Source organism: Protopterus annectens, chromosome 15.part0, assembly GCF_019279795.1.
Source record: "Protopterus annectens isolate FY-2018-M chromosome 15.part0, PAN1.0, whole genome shotgun sequence".
NCBI classification, from domain to species: Eukaryota; Metazoa; Chordata; order Ceratodontiformes; family Protopteridae; genus Protopterus; species Protopterus annectens.
In genome coordinates, this window is record NC_056749.1 from 426,732,182 (window position 1) to 426,747,026 (window position 14,845).

At 41.6% G+C, this 14,845-nt stretch overlaps 1 protein-coding gene across 2 annotated transcripts in view; it reads right to left on the reverse strand.

Moving 5' to 3' along the window:
* Positions 1 to 14,845, reverse strand: part of MTMR1 (myotubularin related protein 1) — a 1,550,898-nt gene that overhangs the window by 482,715 nt on the left and 1,053,338 nt on the right. For both annotated transcript variants that reach the window (XM_044057166.1, XM_044057165.1), the window contains one exon: positions 11,171 to 11,359. In XM_044057166.1, the coding sequence (XP_043913101.1) occupies positions 11,171 to 11,359 (189 nt within the window). The remainder of the gene's footprint in view (positions 1 to 11,170; positions 11,360 to 14,845) is intronic.

Sequence of the window (14,845 nt, forward strand, 5' to 3'; positions counted from 1 at the left end):
GTCTTTAAGGCAAGGTCCAAGCTGGGTATTGAGACAAGTTCCTTAGGATTGGGTACCAGTATTGGTGGGGCCAGTCCGGAGGGCAGAGGAAAGTCACTGGGATTGCTTTCTGTAGGTTTGCACTTTATCTCCTCCAGATTTGGAGGTGGAAGCGCCCCATTGCTTTGACCTGTATGAATCTTGCGCCTGGTATCTGGAACCCTTAGGGCATCTGGATTTGCCCTTTTGAGCTCTGCCTGACACAGGAAAGGACCAATATTTTGTAGGCCAGTGTCTACTGAATCTTGGTGGCTGCACTTGTAAAAAGTCTTTAACAGTTTGCATAGACTTAGCTTTGTCTTCCATTTTCTTTAGAACCTCTTCTGCCTTAATACCAAACAGGGAATCATGCCGTAAAGGTGCATCTAGCAATTTAGCTTTAACATGATCAGGCTAATTTTGTTCCTTTAACCAGGCATGCCTCCTGATCACAGATCCAGTAACTGCAGCCCTGCAGGTGGCCTCTAAGGAATCAAAACCACATTGCAAAGCGTGTTTTCCAACTTGTTCAGCTGCATGCAATAATTCCTGCAATTCTTTATTTTCTGCACATTCTGAAATCAACATCATTTTCTGTTTCAGCAATCCCATAACATGTTGTTGGTACTTAATCATATGAAATTGACAGTTTAAGGCCCTGATTGCCAAGGTTGCAGATGTATAGACCTTTTTCCATCTGTCTAATGCCCTTGAATCTCTGTCAGAGGGTGTAGGATTTTTTGCTGTTGAGGTCTTAACTCCCTTTGGACCCATCAGCAGCAGGGTTTCTAAATAAAAATGTATGCGAGTCAGGTACCCTGTAATATTGGTCAGGCTTACTGGGAGCCAGAGGTAAGGAGTCAGGGGTCACGCCAGACTCCAAAAACACATCATCCACAATGTCTAAAATGGGGGGGGGGGGTGGCTAAAGGCTTGTGCTGAGGGAGAAGAAGGAAATCTCTGAGCCTCTTTTTTGATTCTGAGAAATCTTGACTCTCCCAGTGGAAATGCTCCCTCAAAGTATGCAAGGTTTCTCCAAATGAATAATCCTCAGGAGGAGATGCAGATGGAATAGACTTCCTCAGCATCAGAATCCTCATAGGGAGGTATAGACAATTCCTGATCAGAAGAGGAATCAGAAGAAATAAAAACCTGATCTGAAGATTCATAATCAGTGTCTTGCCTAGGCCTCATCTGGAGGGGGATGGGTACCCCTGATCAAGGTAATAAGGTCTTCAGCCATTTTGATAATCTGTTTTTTATGCATAGAGGCCTGTGCGCGTGGCTCATGTGTCGTTTTTTTTAGTTTTAGAAGTTGCTTTTGTCTTTGGTTTTGCAGCTGTCGTCGGTTTGATATACAAATGTTGAGGTCTGAATACACCCTCAGAAGCCGGTGCCTGCTCAGCGGCTCCAGACCGATCTGAGGGAGATACATCCGTCAGTCCAATACCTTGAGTATCTTGTGACATGCCGGACTCCACCATGGGTGTCGGTAGAGGCCTGTGACTCAAAGGTACCAGGTATCAGGGGCTGCAAAAGCGCCTCACTGAGTACCAGCGAACCGGCGACTGGCTTAGGAGAAGCTTCGTCATCAGTTTTGGATCTCGACTGCCTTTCTCTGTCCTTTTCCTTGCGTTTTTTATGTACTCCGGTAGTCGGATTGCTATCCGACGACATTTCTGGGTAGTTAAATCTGTTTCCAAAATACTTTGATGCAAAAATATACCGACGCTTAATAGTGCGTTGGTTAAATCTAGCACAAAACCGACAGCCAGGCAGGTAGTGATCAGGGCCTAGGCAAGGAATACAGTATAAATGGAAGTCCTTATGAGGTATTTGCTTCCCACAAGTAATACAATTATTAACTTTTTCTGACATCGGTAAAAAGCAAGAAAAATGTTTCCCCAATGGGGTACTTAGCTTTAGTGAAGACTTCGGTTCTGAAACTCAAACTCAAATTTTTCAGTAGTTGGCCGACCGGCACTTGCGAAAATGCTCTGCTTCGGGCACCGCACGGCAAGAAAGACTGAAGAAAATGGTGTCGGCTGCATGTTTTATACCCCTGACGACCTGATGTCATGGAAGAGAAGACAGCAACCGACGCAGGACCCAAGACTTTGGAATTCAGGCCGACTGAGGGCAACCTGCTAGCAGATTACCCAAATGTAATGACTGCAACAGTGAAACACGAAGAACATCAAGAGAAATGCCCTTCCATTCACCATAGTGGAAAAAATATGAGATCAATAAGGAAGAAAGTCATAGTCACTTGATTGGTAACTGCCCATCGTGGAGGTCCAGAGAAACAGCAGAAATGACACTCAGCTATTTCCAATAAAAGTGGGAGACTTCAAAAATTAAGTGGTTGAATGTTTGACTACTCATGTGTCTTCTACATAAGGGTCAAGCAGTCTTGTGTCAATCAAGACAAACAATCCTTACTAGAAAAAAATTGGATTTGTTTTTTACTCAAATTATGTTTACTGCTGCTAGACATAACCAAATTTCTGTATCACTTTTACAACTTTTAGACAAAACTCCACATTGTCTTGAAGTAAGGTTGTGTCCTGGACCTGCTCAGGGAGTCTGCCACTAAGTTGTGTTCTGAAGGGATGTAGATCACCTGAAGAGTTACCTGATGGTGGTTAGCTAAATCCCAGGCCAGTAGGTTAGAAGAGAATAAAACCCAAGATTTCTGATGATTTTTCGAAGAATGTCATAAGGATGGTAAATAAGTTATTTACTTATTTCTGTATGTATATATCTACTGACTTGCTGTGTTTGTTGACCCTGTAGGTGGGACAGTCCTGAGCTGCTGGACAGCCACAACTCGGGTACAGAAGCACAACAAATTACAAAGTTAACAAAATTTACAACACAACGTACAGTACATGCATAACTAGTCACAGCATATTACAAAGTTCAGCATTACAGCACTACTAATTACACACCATCAACTTATGCTGGAATAGGTTCTTAGGTGTTTATGAGGCTAATGACCACAAGGGCCTTTTTAAGCCTAGCCATGCATCCCAAATCTCTGACCAGTTCTGATACCCTAGATAAGTGTAAGCAGGAACCTGGGAGATGAACCATTAACGAGTTGCCTGTGTCCATTAGAGGGGCAGGTGTCAAATCAGCGATGAATTTCCGGTTGCCCATCCAATTGTCCAAGTTGCACTTGAATTGGGTTAGGGAGTAACTCTGCTTCCACCAGCAGGTCCTATGTATATCACAGGCAAGGTTGAAGTCTTAGAACAGGTAATTCTGGTGCTGTTTTGTGGATATACAGAAGGTCCACCACAGTGGGTTCTGACAATGCCCTGTATGCCAGGCATAGATCTCCCCTCAAAATCCTGCAGGTGACAGAATACAGGGATAGAGCCTTGAGGCAGTCTGCATAGGACATTTTAACTACACCCTGTATTCTTTTAGTGATGAACCTCTGTGGACGTTCCAGTTGATGAATATGCCTATAAGGTACAAAACAAAGGGGGCACTGTAGTCTATGATAGGTCTGATGAATGCCGAATACAGTGGAACAATGACTTCCTTGTACTTGGATGCCATACCTTTGTTTACAAGTTGCGCAACATAGAATGATTTCCTCACTGTTGTAGACATGTGATGGTCAAAGGTGTGTGTGTGTGTCTGCCTGGGTGTCTGCCTGGGTGTCTGCCTGGGTGTCTGCCTGGGTGTCTGCCTGGGTGTCTGTCTGGGTGTCTGTCTGGGTGTCTGTGTGGGTGTCTGTGTGGGTGTGTGTCCCTACGTCCCTGGCTAGTGAGTCAACTCTAAGGGGTGTGTTGTCAATATGATTGTTACCAGAGATGGATGACTTCCCACAGGATACTATTATGCATTTCTTGGCATGTAATTTTAGTCCATGGTTCTCACACTAGTTGTTTGTCTGTGGCAGCTGCTCCTGGAGAACACTGGTGTCAGTGTGGGTTCAATGACTGCTCCTAATTTGCAATCATCCACAAATTTAGTCAGCCTGAGACCACTTGTATTGACCATGATGTCTGAGAAGTAAATGCCAAAAAGGAGCAGTCCAAGGGACTCAACTTGTGACTGGCCTCTTTGTAGAGGTGGACTCCCCAATTCTAACTTCCTGGTTCCTGTCTGTGAGCCAGCTGGCTATCCACTGGGTGACATGAGTTTGTACCTAACATCTTCAGTATGTCAGCAATGCCCGAGTCGGGTATTGTGTCAAATGCCTTGGCCAAGTCAAGGTAGGCAGTGTGAACCATTTTTCTCCCATCTACTGCTTTGGTTACCTTCTCAAAGAAGTTTACCAGGTTTAGTAGGCATGATCTGCCTTTGACCAAACCAATCTGGTCAGAGTCCAGTGTCTGGAGGTTTACTATATCTCTACTAATCATCTCCATGATAATTCTTTTCATGCCTTTACATCAAAGACTAATGAGACTTGCATGTCTGTAGTTTTCAGGGTCTGTAGATGGCCCACCTTTGTGCAGAGGGATGACTGATGCCGTTCTCCATTCATGAAACACAAAGCCTGTTTGGACGCTAAAGTTAAATAGTAATTCCAGAGGCCCTGATAGGTCATGTTTCATGCTATTTAGAAGGCATCCTGGGATATTGTCTGGGTCTACTGATGTAGTGTTCTTGGTCTTAGGCAGAGCATTAAGGACTTGTTCCCTAGTGATAGTACGTGGAGTTAGGTATTTCTTGAGGGAAGGCTGGAGGAGAAAGGTGTAAAGTTGAAAATTAATTTGTCAGCCAGGAGGTTTGCTACATTTTCTGGCGCAGTATAGGTGGCTCCATTTACAATGAGGTCTGCACACAATCAATTATATATTGCATTTGAGGTTGCGGACATAGCTAAAGAATGCTTTGTGGTTGTCCTTGGCCTGGGAGGTCAAGCTCATCTCAAATTTGGCTTTGGTAGACTTAGTTGTTTGTTTAGCTTGATGAGACTGCTTTGATCCTGCCGGGTTGCTGCATCTCCTAACTTTTATCATGATTTTCTTCCTTCTGTTATACAGCCTACTGATTTTGTGATTCCACCAGGGTGGCTTGTTTTTTCAGTTAATTCTGTAATTCTTCCTGGTGGGTACAGCTGCCTCTATGCAGCTATTAACATGCTTGTGCAGGGTTTCTGTGAACAGTTCAGCATAGGGAGCAGTATTCACAGGGTTTATTGGGCCTTGAAATTTTGCCAGGTTATCACTTAATAGCAGGAGAATTCCTGAACATTCCAGGTTTAATTGGGGGTCCAGATTTTATTTTTACTTCAAAGAAGACCATTTTGCAGTCTGACCTTACACTGGAAAACATTACAGTAGGGGGTGTGCAGCACTCTTCCATATTAGTGAGGACCAGATCCAGTACAGCTGCACCTCTGGTTGGTGTATTGATTACCTGGTCCAGGGAGCTCAAGACAAGCCCTGCTGAAAGGCTGCTGATGTAGCTTCAGCCCCAACAGTCTGTGTTTTTGGTCTAAATGTCAGTGATCTGTCACTGGAAGAATAAATGACTAATGGAAAGCTAAAAAAGTTGGAAGGATAGTGATATATATATATATATATATATATATATATATATATATATATGGGTCACCTTCAGATGCCCGACAACGCGTCTTCGACCACACGGAAATGGGACGGACGAAGAAGACCGACAACAGATGACCGACAAGGTGAAACCCGACGGACTCGGTAGTGTGTGCGATAGAGTGAGATTTAGTTGAGGGCGACGGGACAGGTAAGTGTAAGACCCGACGACTCGGTAAGTAAGCGATAGATAAGGGTGGGATTTGTTAGGAGGCGGACAGGTAAGTGGTGTGCGAGGGGACTGTGGGTTTAGGGGTGGGTTAAGTGAGTTAGGGTTAGGGTGCAGGTGTAGTGAGGACTGTGGGTTTAGGGGTGGGTTAAGTGAGGTAGGGTTAGGTGCAGGTAGGGTGAGTGTGCGGTGTGTCGACCTTTTGGTTAGGTGGTAGGGGTGTAAGTTGTTTAAAGGTAGTGTTGGTGTAATGGTTTTCGTGTTTTCGTTGTCGGTATATTTTTGTGTTCGGTCTTTTGGTGTCTGTGATTAGTGTGTCGGCAATTCAAAATTTCGAGGTCGTGTTTTGCGTTGTCGGTATTTTTTTTTTGGGTCTTTTTCTTTGTCTGTGATTAGTGTCGGCAAAGCAAGCATTATAAAGCATATCCATATATATATATATATATATATATATATATATATATATATATATATATATATATATACACACACACACACACACACACCCACAAGCTGCTTGATCGAACTAGCAACATATCAAACCTTGATAGAGATCAAGTGCTCAAAAACGCACACATTTTTTTTTTGTGACCCCCATCACTTCCTGCCAATTACATGTATACCGACTCTTGGACTGCACTACAGTGGGGAAAGGGCAAATTTCCCAATCCCCACTGTACCAAGAGCTCTCACACACAAAGTCGGTATGTGCGATCAGCTGATTTTTGATCATACATACTGCTTTTTTCCCCTTTGACAATATGAACTGTCAGCCAAATGTATGTATCTCATTTTTTATAATGAGGGATGGGGAGGATAGAAAAGTTAAGGAAAACAAAAAAAAGAAAAAAAAAAGAGTTGAATTAAAAGTCAAACTTAGCAATTAGGCTCATGGTACTAAATTAAGAAAATATTATGAAAGCCTGAAAGTATGCAGGACGCAAGGATAGCAATACCAAAATCTAAGAATGCAGTTAATAGAAATTACCTGCTTCCTAAACTCAATCATAGGTTTCCTATCTTAGCAATCTCCTCACAAAACAGAAGGATACTCCTGCAGGTTTGCACTTAAGCAGATTACTAACAACATTCTTTTTCAATAAAATGGCAATAACCTAACTTAACAGTGAGGGTGAATTTAGTCTCTCTCACTAATAACAACTGTCCACCACTTGTTAAAAATGACAGTCACCGAAGAAGCTTTTTTCAATAACTGACAACATAGTCTAGAATTTCCCCTTGAAAGCATGTGCATCTCCAACAAGTTTTCTGCCTTCACTGTCTACCTATACAGTTATCAGTCCACAAACTCCTGCAAAAGCTTTGGCTGTGGTTAATTTAAAACTCTGTCTAAACCCATTTCTCACCTATTTAATTCAAATTACAAAAAATGATTTTAAATGTTAATGGTTATCCTGCCATCCTGGCTTAAAAGTCCCATCATTCTTCCTGTAGTAACACCGAGAAGAGCGACCACTATCCAAATAGTTAAGTAGGAAACAGATGTAACAATGCCAGGCCTTTCTTCTATATTACACATGCACTGCATGCACACTTATGGAAAATTTAGATCTGACAATCTACTTACCACATATCTTTGGGATTAACAGGAAACCAGGGCACATAGAGAAAACCAACATGAACACACAGAGGACATGCAAATTCCGCCTAGAAGGCCATTCCCTATACAAGAACAGAACCATAGAACTTCCTGCTAAGAGGTGAGAATACTAGATGGATTGCACAGTGGTGCAGTGAGTAGCAATCACTTTAACTTGATTCTCTCCTTGACTTCTCTCTCAATTATACCTTTTCTATTATCTTCTGGGGTTCCACTGCATTTCTGAAAAGAAGAGTTGTGGTTTGAAAGTTCCCACAGCAATAGCAGTTAGGATTTTAACCTCTTTTTTTCCATATTGTATATGTGTGTTTTTACAATGTGGCAAAAAAGTGCAGAACCATCAAACAGAAGATTAAAAAGGTCAACTGGCTATCTGGAAAAATCTTGTTAACTGGTACCAGGCATGACAACGCAATCCTATACCAGCGCCTTGCAGTTCCAGCCAAACCCTCACCAACTGTAAAGCCAGACTCATTATGAGCTTTGAAATGGAAGATGTAACTGTTGACTGTGCCTCTGATTTCCATCTGTACTGCCCATCTGGCAAACAGCCCAGTGATTGCTGCAAGTTATCTGGCAGCTCTCAATGAAATCAGATAATGTACAACAAAGTATATGTCCCATAATGAAAAGTAGATGGTCCTTAAATTTGCTTCTTTAATCCACCCATGGCCCTGGACTCATTACCAGGGTGTATAGACAGTAGGGTTCTGGGCGTTGGACTCCTTTTATGGCAACTGCCACTACAAAACATAGTCAGGCTCTGGAGCCTATGGCCAACAATTTTAATCATTAAGAGGTCAGAGGACTTCATCTGTCACCTCAGAATGGAAGCCAAAGCATTAGGACTGCCCTATGTCATACCAGCAGCCAATTTTAACATTTTATTATGTGGTGGACCCATCTACAAAGTCTAATGGGAGAGGGATCCACAATGTCTCCTAAACAGTCAGTTGAGGTGAAGATACTGAGTCAATGGGTCATCCTACTCTCTGCCTCATCATCTCTAAGATTTCTACAACCTAAGGATCATTTGGGTGGCAAAAATGAGTGTCTGCCTTTCCTGTCTTTGGCATCTGATGTAGCAGATTCAACAAGGAGCTGACATCTTTCATCATCTCAGATATGACGCATACGAGACCAAGACAGGCAGTGATGTCCAGAAGATACTAAGTGATCCTGTACAAGCCTTTTGTACGGTCTCTCCTGCTGCTCAACAAGCACTAGGATCACCATTGGCTACAGTGGACATCATCAGCAGTCTATAAATTCTGACACTCTGGCCGGGGCAGTTGTTGATGAAGCCCCAAGCAGAAAAGCCTGCACTGATGATGTCAGTGACAGCATAAAAGTACTTGGCACTAGTCCCAACCCAAAATATTGACCTTGAGCGCAAGCAACAAAAAAATCATTGACAGAGACAGAATAGTTCTTAACACACTAAGAGCTATGGTTCAAAGTTAAAGATCATAATCAGTGGTAACAGCTCTTCCTATGCAGACAGTGACACAGTAAGGATCAAAGTCGGCCTAAACAGGACTAGCATCTTTAACCTGTGAACTAGTGTGAAAAACTAGGAAGACCTCCCTGAAAAAGGGAAGGCAGAAAAAAGGTCTCTATCCATCCTGAGACCAGAAGGGGATGGGGGCAGCAGACATTTTTTTTGTTGAGCCTTAACAAATGCCTCCAATGAACTTGTCATAATCTTATTTCAGGGGGTGAAACAGAATTCTTTGTTAAAGAAGCCATACTAAGCAATTTGACAAGTTTAGCAAGTTACTTTCAGAAGCCACTTAAATTAATAACAAGCAATACTCTCTTAAGAGTTTCTCGAAATGAGGACTTGGAGAAGAAGGTGTGTGCCCAAATGTCCTAGGCATAATTGTCCTGATTTGAACAGAAGCATCAGACTCCCAACACAGAAAATTACAGACCTGATCAATAACATTTTTCTTCCCATCACAAAGCACATAAGCTAATTTTAACTATCCCCAAGGGTATTTGTAATAAGGAGCCTGACTCATGTTATATTTAACACCATTATATTATTTTCAAAGTTAAAAGTGACTTTCAGGTAGAAGCTTACTTCCACACATACACTTATGGAAAATGCATTCCATAGTCAACAAATCAACAAATTCGCAATCACCAGCAGCAAGGCACAGAAGTCAAAACCAATAACTGACAGCAAAGCCAGAAACAGAAAGGCTTTTTTCCCTTGCTATTGATATGACCCACTACAGACAGACCTATACAAGTTAGCACCCTTTTTAAAATACCTTCCCTTTATGCTAGATATGGAGCTTACTCTAAATATGTACTTTATATGTAACTGAAGAAAACAAGTCTGGACTACTCCCACAGGCAAAAGGACTACCTCTTTCCAAAATTTAGACTCAACTCTACAAAAGCCAAACTCTTCCATCATATGGTGGAGTCATGGTTAACACTGTGCAATAACTGAAACGCCTCATGCTCCAGACATACTGCCAATGAACAACAGGAAACATCACTGCTCTGTTGCTTCTAGTCTCAAACTACTCTTTCAAGCACATGTATGTACTTATTAATTCAATAAGGACAGACCCCCTTAATATGTGCTCCACAGGCAGCTTGCTAGCACTTAATTCACTGCATTCAACACCAGGTTCACAGATACTGACACTTAGAACTACTTAACACTCTTAAAACCAGACCAGTTATCAAGGACAAAGCCTTTACAGAGACAATACTCAAACTCTGGAAATCTCTCCCAAATTATGCAGAAATCTGCTTCTCCATAATGAACTTCTTCAAGGAACAGAAAGACCACATTCACACACAGAAGACATAAAAATCACTACAATAGATTTACCAGACTACTTTTCTTCCCATCATCCCTACTTCATATTTCAACATACAGTTCGTCCCCTCCTTCCCTTACTACTTGCATTACCCTAGTCCTCCAAATGATTTAATCCTTTCCAGCCTCTGCGTTAACTTACCTAAACATGCACCCTCAAACCTCTCTCCAAGCCTATGTTTCGCACAAGTTAGCAGTTCTCTTCTTATGAATGAACAGCTCCATCTCCCTGATCAAAAAATTTCAGACCACCATCTTGCATTAAACACACATTCGCTTTTCTTGACACTATCCTTACAGGCGTCAGCTTCCTCCTTCCCAATGTTGTCCTGTACTATGGGAGACACTGCTTCTGTGGGGTGCACTATGTTTTATGTACTTCACATTAAAAATACTCAATACACTGTTCCTAATTGTCATACACTAAATATATTCTTTCATATTACTATACTTTATGTACAGTTATCTTTGAAATATTTTGAATGACTGCAAAACCTTTCTTCATTAGGCGCTGCCAACATGAACTTTGACCAGGGAATCTACTCAGTCAACCAAATTAAATAAATCAAATAAACATAAAACAAATCACACAAAATAAAAGCTAGGGAGCCACAGTATCAAATAATGGAGGAAGAATTCCTACAGACTCTTTCAGTTAGGTTTGGTTAAGTATGTTATCATTCAATAAAGCTCTTGCTTTTCAGAGTACAGATTCACTGGTTTCTCACTTGACACTTTAGTGGCAACATCCATGCAGCCAAATCAAAAACAGGTAACCAAGGAAAGTATGTAAAAGCAATCAAATGTCTTCAAGAAAAAAATCTGTTTATGTTATATATACTTCCATATTTTGTTTTAATTAAAAATTACTGTTGCAACTCAGAAGACAATTAAAACTATATTCTCAGGTCCACAACACTGTATAGAAAATTGACAAAACCTACCTTATTAGTTTCTGCTACTGTGGTTTGTCGGGCATCAAATATTATAAGCTTATGAGACTGAGCATTTGCATCCATTATTGTCTGCAGGTATTTTTCATCCTCTTTGCAACGTTTATCATTGGGACCAACGAGGGGCTGGCTACAGCGTGTGATTGTTGCTTGGCTTTCAGGATGGATCCAGGACAAAACCTGACAAAAATTACAATATTTAGCAATAACCACCATCTACTTCACTGGATTATTCATAGATTTTAAAAAAGATAAGCAAGAAATAAAATTCTCTTGGTTAATAAATGTGGTTGTTGGTTAGATATAGCTCTGTCCCTTTTAAACAGTAGAGTCACTAACCGATACATCTGTTCCCCCCCAACATGTTTTCTTCAATGACTAACAATCCTTCTACCGTGCCCCTCCTTTTCAGGAGGAACTTACACTGACACATGATCAGCAAGGTGCGGTACTGAGAGATCCTCTAGCAGCAGCCAATGCACTTTATGGATACTTGTGTTTGCCCCACCCTGCTTAACTCTGGAGGACAATGTGCAGTGGGCACAGTGATCACTCGTGTGTGCTTTTCTGGTTATATGATCATACAGTCCTGCTGCTGTTTACTTCAGTAAACTGACCAAGCCGCTATAGCCTCTAAAATTATATTATGGAAAAGATGTTTCACGAACTGCCCTGATCCTCTTCATAAGCAAACCTGGTTAAGGAAAACCATGTTTTAGCACAAAACACACCACCTGTCCGCAATAATGAACCTGCAATCATTCTTGAAGACACATTCCAAGCGCTGCAGGCAGACATCCTATTTCTGTGCCACGGGTGTTTATTAATAACATTGCTGACCCATTGTCAACAGCACAACGTGCATGGAAATGTTGCTGCTATCGAGATAAAAATGTCTGTAAAACATCCAGAAAATTCCATACAAGTGATTTTTATTTCACATGTAAGAAAAATAACATACCTGTATGTCTGAAAAATAATAATATCACATTTTAGCAACTTATAGCCCTGTGTCAAGTTCTGCACGTATCTATCTGCAGCATTGCAAAAATTTGTGAACTCTTAACACAAGTACAAAACCGGAAACTGCTACTTTTCTGAAGGGCATCCTAGAACTGGAAATAATAATGTGATTAGTTTTAGCCATATGCTAGTAAGAAAACATGACGCAAGACCAAAAAGGAAAAGAATTGTCTTGCAACTCCCACTCGAATATGCCCTTCTCCTTCACTTGGCTGTGCAACACAGAAAAATCTGAAAACACTCCAAACCCTCTCCAACAAAGCCTGTTAAGTCATGTTGCTCCCTCTAAAACACAAACACCTTTACGACACCCACTGTCACTGTCAACTAGCTCCTCATCAAAGAACAAGCTGACCTGTTATTTCTTAACCCAACCACAAAACTCTATTGACTTCAATCCCCCTGGTCAAATGGGATCCATCAGACATGCATACTCTTTACCTGTTACAGTCTCAATTCACCGACATCCAGATACTCAGCAGGCCTAGATGTTTCTTCCTCACCTACAAAGCAGACCTTCTCCACAAGATGTGGGACCTACTCTCCACATAACTTCAACAAAACCCAGTCTTCACCTCCTCAGAACTGAATTTCCTCTCCTACCCACAGAGAGGACATACTCATGCTGATTGCTTTATCTACCCTTCCATAACACAAATGTAAACTTCACAGCCTTCCATTAACTCCAACCACACTCACACATCACCCCCTTTACGGCTCTACCTCCCCATATCTCTTCTCTTCCGTTTCAAACTTTTTACAACATCTCAACAAGTGACATTTCTCTAACTGCAAAAAGGCTACATATATAACTGCTTCACTTAAAATCTGTTGTCATCAATACTATTTTCTACTTAATGCATCATTCCTTACTATTTGTACACTTCTCCCTGACGTGTTATATAACATACTATATCATGTTTTAGATTTTTACACTGTTTTGCTTCAATGTTCAGCTACAACTATCTTCAATTGTTTTGTGTATTAGATTATGGTGCTGCTGTTCTCAATGTTACCTGTGATAATCAAGCTGTGGCTAAAAATTGGTCATGTGTGGATTAGCTTACTTACCCCAGTCAACAATCAAACATAAATAAATAAATAAATTAGAATAATAATATAAATAATTTTTAAATTGTTACTACTACCCATTCCTTACATTCTACTCAAAAAAAAAAAAAAAAAAAGTAGGAAAGCGATAGTGTCGCTTTTTTACTTGACTATCTTCTTCTTCTTCATTTGGCTGCTCCCGTTAGGGGTCGCCACAGCAGATCAATTGTTTACATTTCTTCCTGTCCTCTGCATCTTGCTCTGTCACACCAACCACCTGCATGTCCTCTCTCACCACATCCATAAACCTTATCTTAGGCCTTCCTCTTTTCCTGTTACCTGGCAGCTTCATCCTTAGCATCTTTTTCCCAATATACTCTGCATCCCTCCTCAGCACGTCCAAACCAACATAATCTTGCCTCTCTGGCTTTGTCTCCAAACCTTCCAACCTGGGCTGACCCTCTAATATACTTATTCCTAATCCTGTCCATCCTTGTCACACCCAGTGCAAATCTTAACATCTCCAACTCTGCCACATCAAGCTCTGACTCCTGCCTTTTTGTCAATGCCACTGTCTCCAACCCATATAACATAGCTGGTCTCATTACCCTCTCGTAGACCTTCCCTTTTCACTCTTACTGGTACTCGTCTGTCACAAATCACTCCTGACACTCTTCTCCACCCACTCCATCCTGCCTGTACTCTCTTCTTCACCACTCTTCCACACTCACCATTACTCTGAACTGTTGATCCCAAGTATTTAAACTCATCCACCTTCGCCACCTCTACTCCCTGCATCCCCACCATTCCTCTATCCTCCCTTTCATTCACACACACATATTCTGTCTTAGTCCTGCTTACCTTCATTCCTCTTTTCTCTAGAGCATATCTCCACCTCTCCAGGGACGCCTCCACCTGTTCCCTACTCTCACTACAGATCACAATATCATCTGCAAACATCATAGTCCACGGGGACTCTGTCTGATGTCGTCTGTCAACCTGTTCATCACCATTGCAAATAAGAAAGGGCTCAGAGCTGATCCTTGATGTAATCCCACCTGCACCTTAAACGCATCCATCACTCCCATCACAGACCTCACCGCTGTCACACTACCCTCGTACATATCCCTGTACCACTCTTACATACTTTTCTGACACTCCCGACTTCCTCATACAATACCACAACTCCTCTCTAGGCACCCTGCCATATGCTTTCTCTAAATCCACAAAGACACAATGCAACTCCTTCTGACCTTCTCTGTACTTCGCCATCAACACTCTCAGAGTAAACATCGCATCTGTAGTGCTCTTTTCTGGCATGAAACCATACTGCTGATCACTAATCATCACCTCACTTCTTAACCTAATTTCCACTACTCTTTCACATAACTTCATGCTGTGACTGATCAATTTAATCCCTCTGTAGTTACTACAGCTCTGCACGTCACCCTTATTCTTAAAAATCGGTACCAAAACACTTTCTCCATTCCTCAGGCATCCTCTCACTTTCCAAGATTTCTTTAAACAATCTAGTTAAAAACTCCACTGCCATTTCACCTAAACACCTCCATGCTTCCACAGGTATGTCATCTG